The 21,867-nt window shown below is 41.7% G+C and overlaps 1 protein-coding gene across 4 annotated transcripts in view; it reads right to left on the reverse strand.

The window, feature by feature from the left end:
* PLCB1 (phospholipase C beta 1) overlaps window positions 1–21,867 on the reverse strand; it is a 401,428-nt gene that overhangs the window by 87,713 nt on the left and 291,848 nt on the right. For all 4 annotated transcript variants that reach the window (XM_061461564.1, XM_061461567.1, XM_061461566.1 and 1 more), the window contains 5 exons: window positions 18,406–18,488; window positions 11,314–11,398; window positions 10,641–10,818; window positions 4,202–4,272; window positions 3,493–3,589 (listed from right to left, as the gene is read on the reverse strand). In XM_061461564.1, coding sequence (XP_061317548.1) covers window positions 3,493–3,589; window positions 4,202–4,272; window positions 10,641–10,818; window positions 11,314–11,398; window positions 18,406–18,488 — 514 coding nt within the window. The remainder of the gene's footprint in view (window positions 1–3,492; window positions 3,590–4,201; window positions 4,273–10,640; window positions 10,819–11,313; window positions 11,399–18,405; window positions 18,489–21,867) is intronic.

Here is a 21,867-nt window from a genome sequence, read left to right on the forward strand (position 1 = left end):
GTATCCCATCTACCGCTCACTAGCTCAGTTCACCTTGATCCCAAAGAATTTACATGCAGATTTGTTTGCTGGCAACAGTAAGCTTACTCTGCACATACTCGGGAGCCCTATCTGAACTCAGATTAGCATTGCCCAAATTAAGGGCATTGGTACTGCCTGAGATTGCTGCTGTGCCAGCTGCAGGCAACCAAGTATCAGTGCACAGGCAGGGATCTCTCATATTTGCTTGCAAAATACCACGCTGATATAGTTGAGAGGTAGAGCCCAAAGCTCACACCTGCGATGCAGAGGTATTGTAGCAGCTTTTGTGGGGAACAGAGAGAGCCCTGCTGGATCTCTGGATTGTCTTTGCAGGCAGATGCAAGGGCTCTGAGCCAATTTGGAGCAATAATAACTAATGACTGTGTCAGATTAAACTAAGCAGTGCTCTAGCTTACAGCCTACAGCAGTTCTCATTATGTTCAGTATGTCAGGATAAGGTCACATCTGTCTCAAACAGTCATGGAATCACTGCTATCTAATGAAGCCTGAAGGTACACTCCTGTGTCCCAGCTGGTCTTCAGGCCCAGCCACAAATGAATATCTAACTTCTATGACCTTTTTAATTTGGTCAAACTTTCTGGCCTGACAGTGGTGAACTCTCCTCCTAAGCGTACAGCTCAGCAGGGCTAAACATTAATTTGTGTATCATTTGTTCCACACGACTGATACACTTGATGTCTGCACAGCCTGTCACTGCGCCCGTGCAATGTGCTATAGCAGACAGCCTAAGTCAAAACCCTCCTAGCTTCAGTATTTTTTCCTTTACACTTTCACACAGGAGGTAAGGATTCCTGTAAAATAACAGCTTAATCAGCTTGTAGATTGCCTTCAAAGAGCCAAAGCACCGGGAGGTCATATCCATTAGATAGCAGCACTGCTCTCTTTAAAAATAAGGGAAACAGCGCCTGCATTGAAACATGAACTCTCCAGCCTCACCACTTCATTGAAAGCAAACAATAAGGAAGAGAAAGGCTTGCCCTTATCCAGTTTTAAAAGTAATTGTGCTGCAGTATTCCCGTCCCAGCCAGGAGGACAGCCTGGCCAGCTCCCTGAAGTCAAACTGCGAAGCTGCAGGAGAGGGGTAAAAGTGAACAAAAGCACTTGTCTTGCAGAGAGAAACAGGACAGAAACAGGTGGGCACTCTCCTTACAGGAAGCCAAAAAGGAAGCAGTGGATCCAAAGAAATAAGGAGCAAGATTGCTTGGGCCAATGTGAGAGGAAAATGTGCTGGCAGCCTGTGAGCTACAAACTATTCTCAGTGTATGTTGAAGAGTCAGGGGATGACTCTGGTGTTCCAAAAGTGACTATCTCCCTCTATGAGAGGTGGGACTCTGACTTTATTACAGTCCCTATTTCTAAACAGCAACCATTATGCTACTGCCATTATTCATAGCTGTTACCTCCTAATGGCAAAAGATTCCTGCCATTCCCTAGAGGCTGCACTCCTACCACTCCTCTTCCTTTCCAACACGCAATATCCTCTTTTTCTCCAGACTCTGTTCCAGGCAGCTAACCTCTATCTCTGCTCTTTATAAAGGCATTGAGATTGTTCTTATTCCATCCTTCCCCCTTACTAATGGAACAGCACTGGCAACACACATACGAAGTGTTTTTTTATATGGTGATGCTCGAATTTGTTGTAGTAATATCCTGTATCTCTCAGCCTTATCTTAAAGTAGAGCATCTGTAGGAAAACAGAGCTGGGAGCTGTTAAATGATTCAGTTACTAAATGTCCAGGGCTTAACCAAAGTCCTAATTAAAACAGGAACAATTATTTCCGTGTAGTACATGGAGAGGATTAAGAAACCTGCCCTTTGAAGAACAGACTGTGCAGGAGAGGCATTTCTCTCTCATCATACATTACATTGTGCTGCCTTATCAGGAGGAAGTCACTATGGAGCGCATGAACATCTCATTGAAGAACTGTCTGAAATACTTGGAAAAATACAGTTACAGATATTTGTTGTGAGAGATAGAACGTATCTGGTGAGGGCAACCAGGGGACTGGTACAGACCCACTGCTATTCAATATTTTGGTCAACAAGTTGGATGCAAGGCCAGAAAATACACCTTAATAATGTGCGAATGACAGAAGCAGTGAGGTTCCATTATCACCGTGGAGGCCAGGATCACAAAGAAAACCAAATTCTGAATTAGACAATAAAAATGCTGTAATATTGAACCCATGAAACACCCTTCTTTATTCAGCTCATCTTTGCTGAATTTAATGAAGATCCAGCAGTGAGGCCAGGCCAGGACTATGACCAGGAACCACCAGTCATGTTATCAACCGCACTGCCAGCAACATTTACCCATAGGACCCAAAGAACCAGCCATATTTATCACATAATGATTTTTTGACATAAAATCCAGAAATATGAATTCCTGAACATTATGGGTTCACTGAAACAGCGAGCAAAGGTCACAGCAAGACTTAGGATAAAAACTGTGGACATCAGTTCTTTCATACAGACAAAACTCAGAAAGGCATGTGAGCAGAAGAAAGCTACACAAGACAATTTCCTAACAGCTGCATCAACTTGTCCTGCTAGGATTCACATGGCTTCCTTTCCAGAAGGAATATCTCCTTCCCACTGCATTCATGTAGCTCTCATTAGAACTAGAGGAGATTATAAACATCCAAAGGGACACTACTATAGGCATCGTCTCTGCATGACTTTGTGAATGCTTGTGTGTATGCCTGTACAAATACCCACATACAAATGAACATGTAGATAGCTTCTTATATGTTTTATTATTCATCAAGAGCAAATGTGAAATCCTGTATACAGATAGGGACTGAGCACCAAATACCTGTCCTCTGCCAAGGCCTCCACAAACCCATATTAAAATGCTATACACTTCTTTAACTGAAAAGCACTAAGAGCATATTGAAACCTGTCAAAACAAAGTGAAAAAGGGCATGCGAACAGCAGGGGGTTCTGCACCAAGAAAAGAAAAGATGCTGCAGTGTTTACTGAGGATGCCACTGAGTGCATTCCTAGCAAGGCATCTTCGGTAAAAGCCAGCAGGGGGTGAAATGATGGCAGAGAGGCAGGAAAGAGTAAATCTGCACACGGGGAAGGGCAGACTCTGCTTATCCTTAATCCTCTGTAAGCAGAGGCAAAATAAGCAGCGGTTGCTTGATCTGCAGGAATATGTATGATCACTTTCTCTAACTGCTTAAGTCATGGACAACAATATAAGAGCACAGTTTAAAAGATGTCTTCGAAATGGCGGCATGTTTATACTGCTGAAAGTTGATATTTAGACTAATACAGGTTTCAAAATGAATATGGGTTGATTTGGCTGAATACCAGGGAAAATTTTGTGTCTGTGTGCCTGTATCTAACTCACAGGGAGCCAAGCAGCATTCCTTCACAACCTTCTTCCGAAGACTTCCTAGGTAATTTTCAGTATAAGATGCTGCTCATGCTTAGCTTACTTACTTTTTGATACTTCAAATGACTCAAACTTCACAGGCTGAATGTAGTTCACCAGGTTAGACATCTCTTCAGTGGCCATAGCCTCGCTTCCAGCAGTACCCTAGGGCAGAGAAGGGAAAATGTTGCAGTTTTGATCACTTCACGGTGGCCAGAGGCCACAAATACCAATGCCCAGTTTTCTATCAACCATGATACTCCTCATTCATCTCTGCTTAGTGAAGCCAATGCCTCACACAGGCAGCTTCACACAGTAAAGAAGAAAATTTGCTATAAAATCTAAATGTTTAATTAAACTGCTGTTAATTACATTCTTTTTATGTGGCTCCTAAGGAAGGGACTGAACTACCTTTACATTTGTGTAGAGCTGAGCACATCTATCAGTACTGTTGGATAAATAACAAACACAGCTCTAAGGTTTTGATGTCAAGATTTCCTTACAACAAATGCTAGGTACCCCACGAGCAGGTGTCCAAAACAGCTCCGCTGTGGTGCTATTAATTCTTATTCATGATGAATAAGATGAAATATAAATAACCAAAGCAAAGATGTGCTTCCAAATCGATTAACAACCAACTTGAGAAAAGTTCGTGGTGTGTTTCCCTGTGCTCTGCCTCCCTTTCTCCACTAGATGGTAGTCCCACTCCTGGTAGCACAAGCCAACCCACGACTACTGGAACCGAGCCATCACTGTAAGCCGTATCTACACCCTTACTTCATCCATCGACGACTTTTTACAATCATCATCATAGTCATCATCATCATCGCTCTCAATATCTGCTTCACCTGAAAAGTTTTAAGAGAAGAAAATTACTGGAAGCAATGGTTATAATTACCAAAAATAAACTGAAGAAAGATGTGCAAGTAGAACTGCTTAAAGGAGGGGACATTAAACATATGGTTTTTGACACACCACAGATTGAACACACTGTCTCAAGGGATCCATCCATCTTCAGCACTGATAAGTTCTTACTGCCCCACCAAAACTCTTCCTCTGCAGCTGCTGGATGCTCAGTGTTTGGAAATCATGGGGTAGGTATCAGCACTGAGAAGAGAGCATTGTGGGGTGTGCAGTGTATGGGTATGGTATCAGAAACTACTCTGAAGAGATGTTTCCGTGCTTGGAACACAGCCCTGGGGTTTGGGAGGTGCAACTTCAAACTCCCTCCCTGCTGCAGGATCCCTCCAGGACCTCCACGAATACCTCACCCGCTCCGGGAAGCCCACACAGCATGAATGGGGTGAAGAAATCACGCCTGGAAACTGATGAGATTCTCATGTGCTGTGGTGTCAAGGGCTGTGCAGCGGAACCCATCTGTTCTGAACACATCGCAAGCCATGGGCTGAGGTAGTGCAGCTGGGAGGATCTGGCACAGGAGCCCAACTGCAATAGCTCGACTTCAATTACCTCCACAGGCTGCCTCGGTGTGCCTTACGTTCAGGACCCCGGTGGCATAGCTCAAATACACCGGCTGAGGGCAGTGCAAATCAAGTAATGTGAGGAAGATGCATGAGGCTCATCCTTTCCTTGAAAACGTACTGGTAGAGTAAACGGGACCAAATGAAACACCTTTTATACCTTGCTCCCCACTGCGGTGTTCGCATCCAATTATTATGGGCAAGACACAGATTCTTTATTGTTAATTAACAAATGCCTCCCCTGACCTCCAAAGTGTTTTCATTTGGTTCCACCAGCAATTAAACCATGAAGGAATACAGCAAGCTCATCCTTCGCTTTCATGACTCCTCCTGCGGGTCTGGCTGTCATAAAGTCTACACTGTGCATCCTAGGAAGAGTCTGGAAAAGAAGGTTTAACTTACACTGCAGTCCCTTATCCACACCTGTAAGGTTGACAACTCTCCCTAAGGATCTTCCTCCACAAACCTTCCGGCTTTCTTCAGCAGTGCCACTTTTCTTTTGGCAGCACTAATCCCTGTGCAGCATTCCCAAACTCTCCAGAGACTGGTAATTCAGTCTCAGCTCCTCCTGTCAATTTAGAATTTAATCCAAAGCCCACTGAGTCAATAAAGAAACTCCTCTTTGTTCCAGAAGGCCTTTGAATCATGCCCAGCAGGCCCCCTCTGAACACAGAGAGCACATATGAGTGTGCCTTTCACAACCAAATGATGACTACCCAGGCTCTGTTTCCTTCCAGATGCAGATGTTGAAATGTCAGCCTTTTATTCATGAACACATTTCTTCCTGAACATTTCATTGAAGAAAATAACACGATTGCTCAACAGGCTCAAGGGATGGCTCAGGGAATCTCAACACATTGCAAAAAGCCAGCTGAGCTCTCATAGGGTTTGCAGTGACAATCTTTGGATGGGAAGCTCTCAATTGATTTGACCAGGCTGGCAAAACAACGCTTTGCACAGTCCATGGAATGAGGGATGCGGGCAGATTTCAGCCAACTTGCACTGCTGAGGTACCAGGTAGATGATAGCTTGCTCTTGCGAGAAGTGCCCAGGGAGGGAAGTACATCACAGGAAAACTCCCAAGGAGATCAGATCTCATTTTCAAGTTCTGCATCAGACAGCAAAACCAGCACAAATAATACACAGGATTGCAAACAGAACAAGAACTAGTATGTGTTTTAGAAAGCATGACTACATCTGCGTTGCCTTTCCCCCAGCAGCATGGTCCTACCCTCGAACTGAACCGTCTTTTCCTGTTACGCTGCTGGGACACAAAGTCAGAGCAAGTCTTGGCCAGACTGAGATACCTTGTACTGTGGATGCCTTCGTGCTCACCCCCCTACAGAGGTGGTGGGATCAGGCCCATGTCATCACTCCTGTCCCTTCCCAGGAGGGCACAGACACTGTGGATCATAAATGCACGTGCGCTGGCACATGCAGCTGTGCTGCAGGTCAGTTCCAGTATGATGTGTGAGCTTGTCCAAGGGGCAATTAGCTGTAATGGCATAATTACTATTTGCATGTAGATGGGACTACAAACCCAGGCCAGGCCAGGGCTTCTCCATGCTATGTGGCATACAAATACAGTGAAAACAGACAGCCCTGCTCCAAGGGCTTGCCCTCCAAGTATGAGAAAAGAGCTTGCCCATAGACAAAGGCAGACAGAAGAGTATCAAGATACAAAAAGATGTTGCTCCCTAGCACAATAGGTAAGTTAGATTCTGTCAGCTGCTTACAGGCAGAAGAGCCCAGGAAGCTTCTCAGCGGAGTAATAGGGCAATTTCAAGGATGTTTTCAAGGCACTGCCCCTACTGAGTGAGGCAGCCTGGGGAAGGCAGAAAACTGCTCGTTGCGTAATGTAACAAGTGTACAAAGGAGGCTGAATCCCAGCTGACAGGTAAAGAGATTCAAAACTGTAATACTGAATGGAAGATGATTAGCAGAGAGCTGGGAATGACAAGCCAAATCCCTATCACCAAGGGTTGAGGAAGCAGAGTGCTAAATATTATCCATTCTCACCATGCCTCAGCAGCGTGACACATATTGAAAGCCTAATAAAACGAAAGGTTACCCATTGCTTGAAATGCAGAGGAATCTCGTAATCTGCTTTCTCAGACCCCTTTAAAGCAACAGCCAGAATGGATTATAAATGTGGTACTTGCTGGTGCAGCTTGTTAGCTTGATAATGCTTAAGCGGCCACCAGCACCTTCTGGGTTTTTTCCCCACAGGCTGTGCAGCAAAAATGAACTTTATTCAGTTTCCTTTTGCTTTGTACCAGTGGACCACAGCCTCTGCTGGCAGGCAGCAGCAACGTACCAATGCATTTGCATACACGGAGGCTCAAACCTTTAACCCAGTTTTCTGTTTAGTCATTGTGAAATGATGGAGCCAATTCTACCCCGTCTCTCTCATTGTCTCCCCATGACTCTTTCCTTGCAGCACCCACTGCTCTGAGGAAAACATCATTCTATGAGTGAGAAATGAACAATTTGCTCAAAAACTTAAATACTGTTCAGTTGATGAATTTTGGCTACTTGCTGTTTAGGCCTACAAATGTTAAATGCAGAACTGCCACCGTTCCTTTTGTACTGTGATGTGACTGTTTTGAAAACCTTGCTTATTGACTTCCATTCATTGTGCTAAAGCAGCCAGGTCCAAGATGCTTGTTTACCAAGACTGCAGTCTGTCTCACAAATGTTATCTCAGAATGTCTTTTGCTGCTTTGCAAGCCTTGCTGTACCTTTAGGGAAAGCTTTTTCCACTGACAGGCATAATAGCCTCGTGAAGTTACTTCTTACATCGGTTTCATAGACATCCCTCAAGCCATTCTGCAAAGCTCATTTCAGAACTGGGTTTTTAATTATTGCTACTATATCTCCATCACCTAGCTTTCATATGGCATGTTTTATAAACATAACAAAAGACTGGGTTATTTGGCTTTACATCTAGCCTCGAGCAGTGTAAGACACATTGAAGCTTGCTATCAACTGAAGTAGAGATCTCCCTGTTTTTTTGTACTGCTGTGATAAAACTCATTTGAAATCTCAAGAAGGCTAAATCAGCCCAACTTTCTCCTGGAGATCAGCAGTAATGCTGACAGGAGCTAGACAATAAAATACAGGTTTTTAAATTACATGTTCATCTTTCCAAAGGTAAAGATTATATTAAGGTTGGAGTATCGAAACATTTCATGTAAAGAAATGTGGAGAATTAGGTTTCCTCTAGTGAATCTTTAATTGCATTACTCCTGCCATGCTGCAGAAATAAACTGGTACTGAGTATAATGCTTGCACTGCTCCAACAAGAAACTGGTACTGGGTATAAAGGAGCATAATCTTGCCCTGCTCCAGCATTACTGTTGCTGGTGTTGAGAAGTACATAAAGAATGAGGCAGTGAAATGAAGGGTGTCATGGTGACTGTTGAGCACTGCCAATGGAACCGCGCTCTTCACTAGGTCTTGCCACAGTGGTCTTATCAAATGGTGAACAATTCTATATATGCATTTTTAAATGCTCACAGACAGAAATGTGGAACCTGATTCGCAGACAAGCTGCGTGCTCAGAGCTGTAAAGCTGTAGCTGAAGTCTCTGGGTTGTGCTCTGAATACTTAAAGTACTCTTGAAAGCTCAGATCCTGGATGCTCCTTGTTGGTCACCCCTAAACTGTTCTTAAGCTCCCTCAGACTCTGCTGTCCTTAAATTAAATTGGTTGAATATTACTTCACTCCCCACAGTTATTGTTGAGATAAATTCACTGCTATTACTCAAGGTTCATATGCAGCCTGGATATCCCCATGGAAATTCACTGCAAGATGAGGATGCTGCATTTATCTAGGATCAAGCATTGAATGACAGAGAAAGAAAACATATTGACTAACTGCATTCTCCAAAAGAGGCATAGGTCCTGACGGAGAAACAATGGCCAAACGAAGGATTACCAGTAATGCATTTTGGCAGTCACACACAAACCAAGGGACCACATCAATTTTGCAATCTCAGTTCTAGCCTTTTCTAATTTGTAAGTGTTCATCTTCATAATCTACAGTTGACAGAGGTTGTTCTATAGATAATAGAGACATAATATTCACAGTTAATTTGCCACATTACAAATCCTACTATGGGACTGACCCCCCACCTTGCATTATCATCATCTAGATTCATAGACCAGGTCTTTTCCTAGGCATGCTCATAGAGATCCTGAAGAACAAAGCTGTCCGCTTCTCTGCAGAGCAGGCACTCAGAAAGCAAAGACATACACTTTGCCATTGGGTTCTCACTGTGTGCTGGTAACAGAAATGTAGAGTTAGGAACCCAGGGTTGATTTCAAGTGTTGGAAAGGAGTCAGTTGGCATCACACACTTCTTTTTCTGTTGCTTGGGATTTGACTAAAGCAAATCAAAGAAACAGCATTAAATCACTGTTGACACCAGGATGAATCTTCCTTTGAAATGCAAGGCCTGCTCCAAAGCATGCCCTTTTCAAAGTTTCTTAACACAATAGCTGAAAACTCTCTCTTTGCTTCTAATAGGATAAACAATGTTATCCACAAATACAGCAGGATTTTTTTAGCTGTGATTCAGCTGGAGGCAAAGTGCCAGCACGAAACTTCCAGCTTAATTAATCAGAAAAAATTACAAACAATGGAAAAAAGGACTTTTTTTAATGGCAAATGGTAATGAACTTATATTCTAGTAGAGCTTCCAATTTGCTTTAGAAATATTCTCCGCTACTGGGGCATAAATGTGTATGCTTCCAGCAATCCAACGTTTTAGTCTTAATAGCAAGAAGAAATTCTAGTGCATGGAACAGACCCTGGGCTATGCATCAGGATATACAGATTTTGCTGTCTGTCCAGCTGTTCATCTGCTCCTGTGGTTCAGAGCAAACCCTTTATCTTTTTTCTCTGCACTTCTCTTTGTCTCTTCTAGTTAGGTTTTAAGCTCTTCAGGACAAAGAGCATCTCTGACTAATTTTGGCATACCAACACTCACAATAGTTCCCTGCCGATCCCATAGGTGTTACCAGAACATATGCATTAAATTTCACTAACTTTTTTGTTTCATTTCTGATTTTAAAGATTTTGCTAATAATCTTAATGTAATAGCCTGCCTTCCACTGGCTCCATTCCCTACAATTCCTGATGGTAACAGTATTTATTTGCAGTATTATTTTTGCCTGTTTCCATCTCTGGAACAGAAGAACATCTTACTGCACTTTGCACAGAGATCTGTAACATCTTCCCAACTAATGCACGACAACAGCAGGTTGAGCCTTGCCTGCCTGAGGAACAGATATCTCATTCAGCTACCCTAAAGCTTAAGACACTGCAGAACCACTACAGATCTCCTGAGCAAGGGGTTTAATCTGAAAGGGCACCAAATGGTAGGCATATCTCAGAGGTAACAGGAAAAAGAAAACATGCCTGTTTGGTATTGGGCTTGGGCATACAGAAAAGGCACCCAAGGGTGAAGGAGCTGGCAGATTGCTCTGCTTCCTAAGCAGCACAGACAAATGTTAGTACACATCACTGAGCTTCAGGCCACTCTGTAAGTTATTCCTCAGCCAAAAACCCTCACAGACTCCAGGGTCAATGACACTCAGCATTGTTTCCTACTGAGTGTGGCCCACGGTGGTGTACCTTTACCTTGCTAGAGCAATGTAAGTGGATGGAATTATATCTGTAATTGAGCGTTTGTGTTCTAGGGAGAAATACATGTGTGGGTCAAATTCATACCTGCTCCAGGGGAGGAAGGTTCAAACATACTGGATGTATCACTGCATGTGTTGGAAGCTTGCTCCGAGAGCTTCTTTTTTGCACTTCCATCTGCAGACTTGTGTGACTTCTTTTTATTCTTCACCAGAATTTTGTACATTAAATCCATTGGACTTGGAAGAGGAACCCCAGATTCAAGCTTGCAGAAGAAGGAAAAGAAATTGGTTACAACAACAACAACAAAAGAAAAGGGCTCATGGCAGTTTCTTAGGGCCCACATGGTACAAGATAATTTTGTGATCGCTATAAGCTCTGTTCAAACGAAATGTGTTTTGCACAAGAGGTAACCTCAACATTAAACGAAACAGGCTAACTGAGGGCACTCAAGAAGAGAAGACAAATGCTTTATGAAATGTCTGCGGTAATAACCGAAATAAGTATTAGTTCAAATCTGAAAGCCTACATTATAAACCAGCAGCTATGAGAATCAATTGCATTTAGAAGATTATAATTCACTGTATCAGAACAATCTCAGCATCAGAAATAATACTCTTTAAATCACCAACAGCTCATATTGTTTAACCCCCTCCTTTAGACTCTGGTTTGAAAGGCTGTCTATGAAGAACGATACAGGACTGAAACAAATAAAATTCAAGCAGGTATTTGTGAGCTGATAAATACCAAACCACATTACCGGGTATTTTTCCAGTGGATCCATAAGCAATGCATCTCCAAATATTAATCTGCAGTACTCTGCCATTTTGGCCTGTTGTTTAGGGCTGAAGGAAGAAAAGAAATAGACAAATGAGTCCTATTAGTGCTACAGAGTGAAAGCAGCAGTAATGGAATCACAGAATCACAGAATCCCAAGGGTTGGAAGGGACCTCAAAAGATCATCTAGTCATATCTCTACACTAGATATAATTTACTGATCCAGTTGCTGTGAATTTTGTGGAGACCTACATATATCATGTAATAATTCTGATTTCTCTGATAGACCTTAGCAAAAGGATCATACATGAAGTAAAGGCACTAATCAATTGTGTCATAGTGAAACTGAACTTTTAACATTGAGGTCTATTTTCCCATGCAATCAGTAGAAAACTAAAAAAGAGGCTGAGCTGTTACCTTAGGGAAATAACCATCAGATGAATTTGCTTCTTTCAGGCAATATTTTGATTTAAAGGAGAAACTTTTTTCTCCTTACTTTACTTTATACACATGGCTGGCATTCTTCACACACACACATGCAACCCCATTTGGGTTTTATTCTCTTTTTGTCATACCTGGCCTAAGGCATAATATCCAAAATGGTTACATAGAGAGCAGTCTCTGTTAAATTTGCCAAGCCAAGTGTATAGGCATCACCCTGTCTATAAGGCACAGCCATACAGAAGAAGGGGCAGAAGGCATTACTTGGGTCTCACAACCCGCAAAGCTGCATCAGTTACAGGCACTGGTACAGAAGCAGCCAGTTTCACTGCACATTTCTAAAGTGCAGTCGGTTTTCCTGCAGATTTTCTGCCAAAACACAGCACGTTTTCCCATGCTGTCTGTAAGCCTGTGCGAGGTGGGTGCTGAGCCTGTGCAGTGTGACAGCCCATCCAGCCACAGCCCTACCTGGAGCTGTGCCTCTGCACTGCGCTCCGTGACGAAGCACCCACTGCCCTCATCAGCTCGCTCACCCCGACATACCCTCACTGCAGAAGTCATAGCTGAGATGTAACTGTGCCTCCGCTAAGGTGTGTTATGTCATTTTGGACACAACTACGTATTGTATGCATGTAATTACATACTGCACTCGTGCATGGAACTGGGAGGAACATGTCAGGACAGCCTTCTCAGTGGGGATCTAGATGCAAGAACAAGCTGCTCACTGATCATTTTAGCTGGTCTGGGGATGCGGTCAGATTCCTTCTTTAAAAACTTTAAATCTTTATTTCAAATCAGAGAGAGCATCAAATCTTACCACAGTAATTTACTGCACTGGTTTCTGTCACATCCTGTCAAAGTAAACTGAACCTCAGAAAACTCTATTTATAATCAGTTTTTCCCCAAATGCAACCTAAGAATTAAATCATTCCTGCATATCAGTGATGGGAGTTTTAGGACTGAAGATAGGTTATACTGCTCAGAAATACTACTCAAATCATTTTAAAATGCAGCTTAGTGCTACAGTCACTTTCTCTACACCTAAGCACAGCAAGGCCATGACACAAAGAAGGAAACTCAAATGCTGGTGTGAACTTTATCTGCAGTCACAGACTCTAATGGCACATTCGCTATGAGGGTGCTGAGGCGCTGGCACAGGGTGCCCAGAGAAGCTGTGGCTGCCCCATCCCTGGCAGTGTTCAAGGCCAGGTTGGACACAGGGGCTTGGAGCAACCTGCTCTAGCGGAAGGTGTCCCAGCCCGTGGCAAGGGATTGGAACTAGATAAGCTTTAAGTTCCCTTCCAACCCAAACCATCCCTTGATTCCATGATTCTATGTGTCGTTTTGTTATATGTGCCCCTTTAAATTCTGCAATATCTGAGCTTAGCTGTCTTTGAAAGTTTCCCTTTTTGATACTCTTCTGAGGAGTCCCAATCAAAGGACAGGTTTCTATCGCTTAATATAACTTCCTCAACTACTGTTAATGATGATCACTGAAGCTACACAAATGGTATAGGCAGTTTTGTTACCATGGAGCTCTTTTTCATGACAAACTAGAGTTGGGTGTATAGGAAAAAAGGAGTGCTCATTTCTCTTGCAAACTAGGAGTACAACAACTGCTGTGTCTAGTTTGTTGTTAGCTACCAAGTGAGCACCTGTACTGCAGCTCTTGCTGGGGTCAGCAAGGCTAAACCAGAGCTGACATAAAGGCTGGGTGGCATTTGAATCAGAAAATGTAATTTCCCCAAGATCAGCATTCTGGATGTCCCCTGAAGCAGGTCCGGGGTGAACCAGTCGTTAGCTCAGTCACTGACAAAATGTATTGCAGGGAGGCTTTAAATTACTCCACAAAGCCTTGCAAGTGCTGCATGCAGTTTAAATCACTGCAGCATTTCGTGAAGGCTTGCATTTGCATGCAGCCCATTCACCAAAAAAGCTAAAAGCCACTTTCAGTTGAGGATGGAAAATTAAGATGAAGACAAGCAAAGGAGTGGAACTAAGAACCCACAAGGGAGACGGCAATGGGAAGAATAAATCAGGTGTTAGCTATTTCTAACCACTAGCTACCAAGGAAAATAAAGGTACTTCACTCTAGCAAGCATCCAGACTGGGTATTTGTGATAGCTCAAGGGGTCATTATGGTGAATTTCAGTTCAGTTTTCTCCACCAGTGTGTATTTGGAATAGGCCCATGCTCCTAGAACCCGGAAAGTTCAAAGGACATCTCTGAATCAAGATAGCTCTACTACTGAAGTTGTAGTTATTAGATGTGACATCAGCATCTTTAAATGGGCACATTAACTCCGAAAGGAACTCTTGATAGGGATCTGAAGAAAATATGCAAGAGTTAAATCCAGTCATTTTCAAACTATCTCCGCAGCTAGAACAAATTCTTCTGCTCTCCTAGGTGTAATTACCTGCTTGCCTCCAGGAACACAGTGAGAACTTTCAGGTTTGCAAAAGAGAAAAATGTAATGCGACAGTATTTGGGGTTAGCACATAAATTCCCGTGTCACTGCATCCCGGGGGCGAAGGAGGAAATGGAAAATGATGTGAAAAACTAATGGGTTTTGATACAATAAAATGACTCTTACAGTAGTAGACAAGGCAAATGTAGGAAAGTCTTGACATTACAAAATTACTTATTGCTATGAGCTGGACTATATGCACAGGTATTTTTGACAGCTCCTAAGAGGGAATAAAACATATTTAGGTGTACCAGCATTTAACTGAGTGGTAGGTTTTTGTGTTCTTTCTCTCTTCCTAATATATGTATGTATTGTTATACAGCAGCCTTCCAGTATCTGAAGGGAGCCTATAGGGATGCTGAGCAGGGACTCTTCATTAGGGACTGTAGTGATAGGACATGGGGTAATGGGTTAAAACTTAAACAGGGGAAGTTTAGGTTGGATATAAGAAGGAAATTCTTTCCTGTTAGGGTGGTGAGGCACTGGAATGGGTTGCCCAGGGAGGTTGTGAATGCTCCATCCCTGGCAGTGTTCAAGGCCAGGTTGGACAGAGCCTTGGGTGACATGGTTTAGTGTGAGGTGTCCCTGCCCATGGCAGGGGGGTTGGAACTGGATGATCTTAAGGTCCTTCCCAACCCTAACCATTCTGTGATTCTATGATTCTATTCTATATATATGTCTTGTTTCAAGAGAAAGATCTTTAGTAATAGTATACATAAAGTATTACTATTATAGTATTAAAAAAATTGGAATATGTTTCCATTTATTTTCTCTTCTTTCAAAATTATGACCCAGGGCAACAGATTGAAATAGCAATTTTTGTACACCAACATATTTCCCCATTTGTGTTATGAAACAAAAACCAGGTATTTCCTGGTCCACATCTACTATTATTGGAAATTCTCTCAGCATTCATGTATTGTAATGAAAACTGACTGCCTGAAAAGAGCTGACATTATCTGCTTTATGGTTTTTACTGTGCAGACACGGATGGGGAGCACACAGACTAATTATACGTGTCCCCCCAAATGTGCCAGGGTAAAGGAGAAACTTGGAGGTCTGGAAATATAAGGAGTATTAAGAAATGTTTTCATTGCCATTAATGTATTGCTTGTACTTTGTTTTACTGTGTTTGCATTATGCCTACTATGAAGGTCAATCAGAGATGCTCTTTGGCACTACTGCTCCTAACACTATGTTACTGGCACTTCCACAGAGATACTTCTTCTGCCTAAGACAAAAACACAGATGCTTCCCAGAAGAGTCTAAAATAATTTTGAGTGGAGGAAGAAAGTGATAAAAACCCTGTTAATGTTTGAAATAACAATTCCAGCAAGAAACCAGCAATATGAATAACTGTAATTAAATTTAATCTTGGAAGCAATCTTATACGGATACTGCTCAAGGATCTCTTAACCTTTTCGCTATATCATCAGTGCATTTGTAATTACAGAGTGTCTGCTTTCAGATTTGCAGATTGCTTATCTTCCTGCAAGCCCAATTTCAACGTCAAGGTCTTCTTGAGGTCTTTGTAAGATTTTCAGGGAACCTTCCTACTCTTTTTTATAGAGCCATAGCTTTTCTAAGTTCTTGCTTTTTGCAGTGTTCACGTTTTGATGTCAATATAAATGATGACACACGTAAAGTTGGATCTAGTCTCAAAGTTACATGCTTTCCCCTTTTTTCTAAACTTCTTAATGTATAAAACCAAGCAAGAATGAATATACTACATGGTGCAGTTACAGTAAAACAGAATTCTTCATACGCTATAAAGGTATTATAGAGGAGTCCTTCAAGGAAAAGCATTGAAAGAAAGCCAAATGAGTTGATTAACACTGTGTGCTCATCAGTGATTTGCTGCCTATGTGGACAAAAAGAACCAGAAAGAAGAAAAACTGCATTTTAAGTCCAGTGGTGATTAACGCTGTCATATCTATGGTGGTGATCTAAAACTGACTTACCTCTGATAAACACAGCCTGTTTAAAAGCCATGAATACAGAACACAGGCTAAAACTGTCTTTTGGTTTAAACCAAAGCCAAAAGGACCAACATCTCACACATGAATACTGACTCGAGTAACTGGAAAACTGGAAGGAAAAATCGGTCACTCCAAAGTAGGAACTGCTACCATAAGATCTGTTAGACAGCGATTCTATAAAAGCAGTTGTGTTAATGCTTTGGGGAAAGTCCATCTTTAGAGATGTAGGAGAAAAATAACATTCCAAGTAAATGAAAAGACAAAAGGAACATTCCATGAAATTAAGTGAAGGTTTCTGTGAGTGGCATGACTAATTGCAGATTTCTCTAGCAACCAGTGAAGAAATGAAGGGATAATTGTAGCAGTTGGTAAAATAACTAGAAATTATTCTCAGCCAAAGCACAATTAGAAATCACACACATTAAATCTGATGATTTACTGCAGCAGCAAATAATAAATAGCAATAAAGCCTCAGAAAGAGAAAATACTTGATACTGGTTTTGCAAACTTGCTTTGCTAAAAAACTGTAATAGCCATGCATGGAAAAGGACATCAAATAATACACTTTGGGATAATTCAGCTGAAGGTGTCTTAATGACTTTGAAGGGGAAAAAAAGGTAACATTATGGCTAAAATAAATTGCATGCTGCTTTTTCTCTGCCTTACGGTAACACAGTGAATGTATGTTTTAACAAATATGGAAGAATAAATACAAAATACAATGCACTGAACAATGATGGTTAAGATCTTTAGTTCTAAAGACCAGAGGATGTATTTGGAAACTCTAAGAGCATTGTGTGTTAAACCCTACAGCAGTACATGATAATAAGCAAGTCCAAAGTGATAGAACTTACACCAAAAAGAAAGGAGTGGACTGATTAAAGAAAGAAATTCAATACATACAGTATCTGTGTGGTCTTTCGGAGGAAGAAAGGACTAACTAAGCAGGATTTAACAGGCAGCTGTTTGAATCATAACCATATGGCCTTTAAATGTGTGCAGGGCAATCACAGATTTGCCCACAAAAGGTAAACATCTACTGTAAGGTATAGAATCACTTGGGTTGGAAAAGACCCTTAAGATCATCAAGTCCAACAATAAACCTAATACTGCCGAGTCCACCACTACATCACGTCCCTAAGCACCACATCTGTATATACAGGTAGTGTAGGCCAGCTCTCAGATTTGAACCTTTTCTACCTATATAATTTTTGATCAGTTTTGGCACATCTGTTCTTAGAAACATTCCTTCATGGCTGCTTCTCCCAGTTCCTTCCCTTATGAGTACGTTCTTCCTAAACCAATGGAAAAGCGGTTAGCACTCGCCCTTTTCCTCTTCAAGAAACAGAACTGCCACCATCTTTTCTGATCTGTGCTAAATCAGAGCTGCCCCAAAGATTACTTTTTATTCCACATTAAAGTTTCTCAGTCCATACTGGCCCCAGAGTTGCTGATAATGTTTTCACAGCAGAAAACAAAAGGGGAAAAGGCAATTGAAATGAATCAGTGTCACCCCATTTTGAGCTACGTGGTCTCTGGAGTCAAAACCAAAGTTAATGTCAAACTTCTCAGAGAAATAAGAGCTAAAATAACAACAGTAACAAATAGATCAATGGGATAAATTTAGAAGTATTCTCACTTATTTTTTCTTTTCTTACAAAGAAAAATTGTCCTTTTTTCTTGTAAGAAGAAAAGGAAAACAGCTTAAGCAAAGGGGTATTTTCTGGCAGCAACAGGATGGTTCCTGGCCATCCACAGCACCTATTTTGGATTCCTAGTTGATCTATGGTTTTGGCCTCTACATCTAGCACCCAAGAAACAGATGAAATTGTGTTCACAGAATTCGCTTATAGCATAGAATAGGGTCATAAGGAAGTGAAATAGAGTTTCTTTTTCTCTGATGAAGTACTGGTAGAGCAGAACATACTGACGCTGTGAAGTTTACACAGTTTGTCTCACAATTATTCAAACTCTCTCTTTCCTATAAAAGGTTCTAATTCAGGAAGGTTTTTAAGAGCATGCCCAATTCATTCTGATCATCTTGGTTACAAAGGCTGATAGAAGGTTTTCTGCACTAAGAGCTGTTGGTCATGTTATTCAATAAAACTGCCACAAGTGCATACGTTATTCTCTGTTCAGACCTTACAATGAATATAGCACCATAGAGGAAAACATGGTAATTACTTACGAATCCACGTGATTTTCAAAGGAAAGGAGGATTGGAAAGGGCGATGTCTTAAATGCACATTCAGCAATAGCTTCTATTACTTCCTAAAGAATCAAAATACATACAGTTACAAGTTCATGTCTTTAAAGAAACAGGATGTTGGTCCTTGAAGACAGAAAAGACCCCAAAAGGTCTGAAATCATACCCAGACTGCCCTAAATCAGCTCTTCTGTTCTAAACATCCCAGAAAGCCCTGGAATGTGCTTTGGCAGCAACCAAATTCTTCAACCTGAACTGTAATCAAATCTCCAAATTGTCTGATGAGCCTCAAGCACTGCATTTCTCAAGGAATGACTTATGTCTCCCTAAATCAATAGTTTAAACATGAAACAATCTTTGTGTGGAACCGTTCCACGCCTGAAGCTATGACTTTCATGAACTATTTTGCATAATAATAAGCATGCTCTGACAAATACATCTCTTCTAAACATCATCAGCATGAGCACGTATCCATAAAACCCTTTGTTAATCCCATAAGCTTTAGTTCCCTCTTTTTTGATGAGAGAAATCCCTTTAAGGCAAAAGACAGAAACAACATTACTTGGTTGAAAGAGTTGGCTGCACAGTAATTATCAAACAGAGGGCTCAGAAACTGAAACTTCTACATGAGTTTCCTTTCAGCTCTGATGGAACCCAACAACTGTAAACCTAGTAAAGAAATCCTCTGATAACACTAATTTTAGTGGGGTGCACAATACAGTAATGCACTTCCCAATACAAATGATTCAGTGTTTCCCTATTGAAACACCAATCTTTTCTCAGAAGAATTTAAGGAACACTGAAGACTTCCCATAGCCATTGCTGTCAAACGCTGGAGTTTGTAAGAACCCAGAAGCCTGTTCCCTCCCAAGTCATAAGCAGGGCCAAAGCCTAAAAGATTAATTTCAAACAAGCCTCCTCTGGGGATTCCTTTTGGTCATTTTCTATACTTGTAAAGGTTTATGTGTAACAGCAGGAAATCCACTTCCTAACATGAAAGCTGAGCTTCTGGTACAGTCTTCTGATGCTGGGTTGCAGAATCCAAGGCTGGAAGGACAGCAAAACCCATCTCAAGGTTTGCTGCTATGAGCTAGGATACAAACAAAAGTTAAAGTCTTCATGCAATTAAAACAAAACACAGCTCATGCACAACTTGTTGTAGTCTCTCTTGTAAGATGAGAAAGTAGCTCAGCACACACAGGTGGTGAATGACTACATTTAATAACTGAAATTATCAGATATTTAAATGCTTCACCTATAACTAATCATGCACTTCACCTAAGAGCACTCCTAGTCTTGAAAGAAAGGCAAAGCAGTTACTAGAAGACTAGTGAAGGATGCAGAAGGCTGGATGAAGGCAGGTAGGAAGCTGCAGCTTCACAGATGCAGTTCTATGGGAGAATGCACGATGGAATGATTCCTGCTGCACACTTTCTTTACAGCTCCAGTAAATCACCAAGAGCTTGTACCACTCTAACGCTGTCCAGAAGCAGTGGGATTGTCAAAAGCATCTCAGGCAATTTTGGCATTACAAGGGAACAGCAGGGCTGAGAATTGGGTTGCAAATATTGAGTCTTCCCATCCTGATGCTCTCCACCCAGATCATTAGTGCTGGCAGCCACCCCTTGGTTCTGGAGAATCATGCAGACTTAAGAACACATGAGGCTGGATATAATAAGTACTGCTGAAAAGCAGTCCTGATGCCTCTCTTGCTCCTACACACTGCTCAAGCTGTGGAGTAAAACCATACATTTATTTTCAACTGCCATCTCAACTCCAAAAAGAGATGGAATCCAGCATGCCTGGGGAAAATCAGGATTACACAGATGAAATCTAAGGATGAGAAGCTCACTCATTGGTTCAGTGGAGAAACAGGGGTGCTGGTGATTGAGCCTTGCACTGCATTCAAATGTAAATGCAAATGTTCAGAGAGGAACAACCTGGTAAGTTGCTCATTCTACTCCAGCTGCAGAACAACTCACCTGAACCATATCTCCCAGGTATTTATAAAGTGCACACACACAGATTCCTGGTTATGGCATGGAAAATACTGTTTGTTCCCCATAATATCTCACCCTGGCAGCAGCTCAGCATCTGCAGCTGAGAAGAACCTTACTGCTTTCTGTATGCCATGAAGCAGGATAAAAACCAATCAAACAAAAAAGCCCACAAACCCCCCATCGACCTAAGGAAGGGGAGTATATATTGCTTCTGTCTCCATGCTTCGGAAAGCCTATCTGAGGCAGTGAAAACTGACAGACCAAACAGGAGCACTGTGTGCCGTGGTCACGCCGAAAGCGTGAGCTGATAAATGAATCAGCATTCAAGACCCAGTGATCACTCTGTATTGATTCACACGCTTCTGACATTATTTCACTCTCATTCTGCTCCTCCTCAGCCAAGCAGCACACTTGGAGTGCTGAAAAGAAAGCAGCAGTCAATACGTTTTTCTGTGTGGAGGAAAAACCGCTTGCCCTGAAGTGACAGATGAAATATTCCTGTGTAGGTTCAAAATACCTCCCAATATCAATCCTGCAGACACAGCATCTAGGGTCACACATCCAAGTAACCAGGGATAATCCTCCTTCCTGCTCCTGATCCTTTTAAGAATCAGATTAACTTTGATTTAAATTCCTGCTCATGAGCAAAGGAGTTGAGAGCTATCTTCCTGAATTAAGGGGCTTTCAGCAGCCAAATTCTGTGCCTACAAACACCACTGGCTTCACATAAACAGAACTGGAAAGTAAGTAACAAATGTGCAAGAACGTTGGTTGATGCTTTCCTGTGATTAACTCCATCAGTGAAGAGTCAGAGAAAACAAACTGAAATAGAGAAAAAGAGTGTTCTGGTGTGAGTAAAACGTGGTGTTCTGTCTGTAGTGGCAGTGTTGTTTGCTTTTTTCCGTAAAGGAAGACAAAAGAAACCCCCCAACAACTCATGCTTCAAGTGTGGGAGACATGCTTCACAGCTGTAGCTAGCAGAGAAGCCACTCTTAACACCTGTAACATTACCAAATTCAGCCATTATCATTTTTTTCCACATCACCTTGCACATAGGCAAGTCTAGAAATATAATTCCACAGTGAGTTAGTGTCTCAGACGAAGAACAATTTCTTCACACTTGAAAAATGACATCCTGATTATCATTATAAGCTGTGCTGAGTACCAATCTTACTATTATAGGAGAACACCTCCATCATGCCCCTCTAACACTGGATCAAAAGCATCTTTAAGAATAACAGGAAGATAACAATTTAAAGTTATTGCTAAGGGTATAGTACCTACCTTTCATTACAGAGAAAGGAAATGGAAGATGGAATTCAGTAATACAGATGATATATTTAAGGTTTGAATGACACAAATATTCCCTTGCAATCTCCAAAGATACTAATTTTTTCCTTTTCATCCTTCAGTGCTTCAGATCTGATCCCACCTATCGGGGATA

Source organism: Pezoporus flaviventris, unplaced genomic scaffold (genome assembly GCF_033815535.1).
Source record: "Pezoporus flaviventris isolate CSIRO_AGI_PZ_B2104156 unplaced genomic scaffold, CSIRO_AGI_Pfla_v1 ptg000031l, whole genome shotgun sequence".
Classification (NCBI taxonomy): domain Eukaryota; kingdom Metazoa; phylum Chordata; class Aves; order Psittaciformes; family Psittacidae; genus Pezoporus; species Pezoporus flaviventris.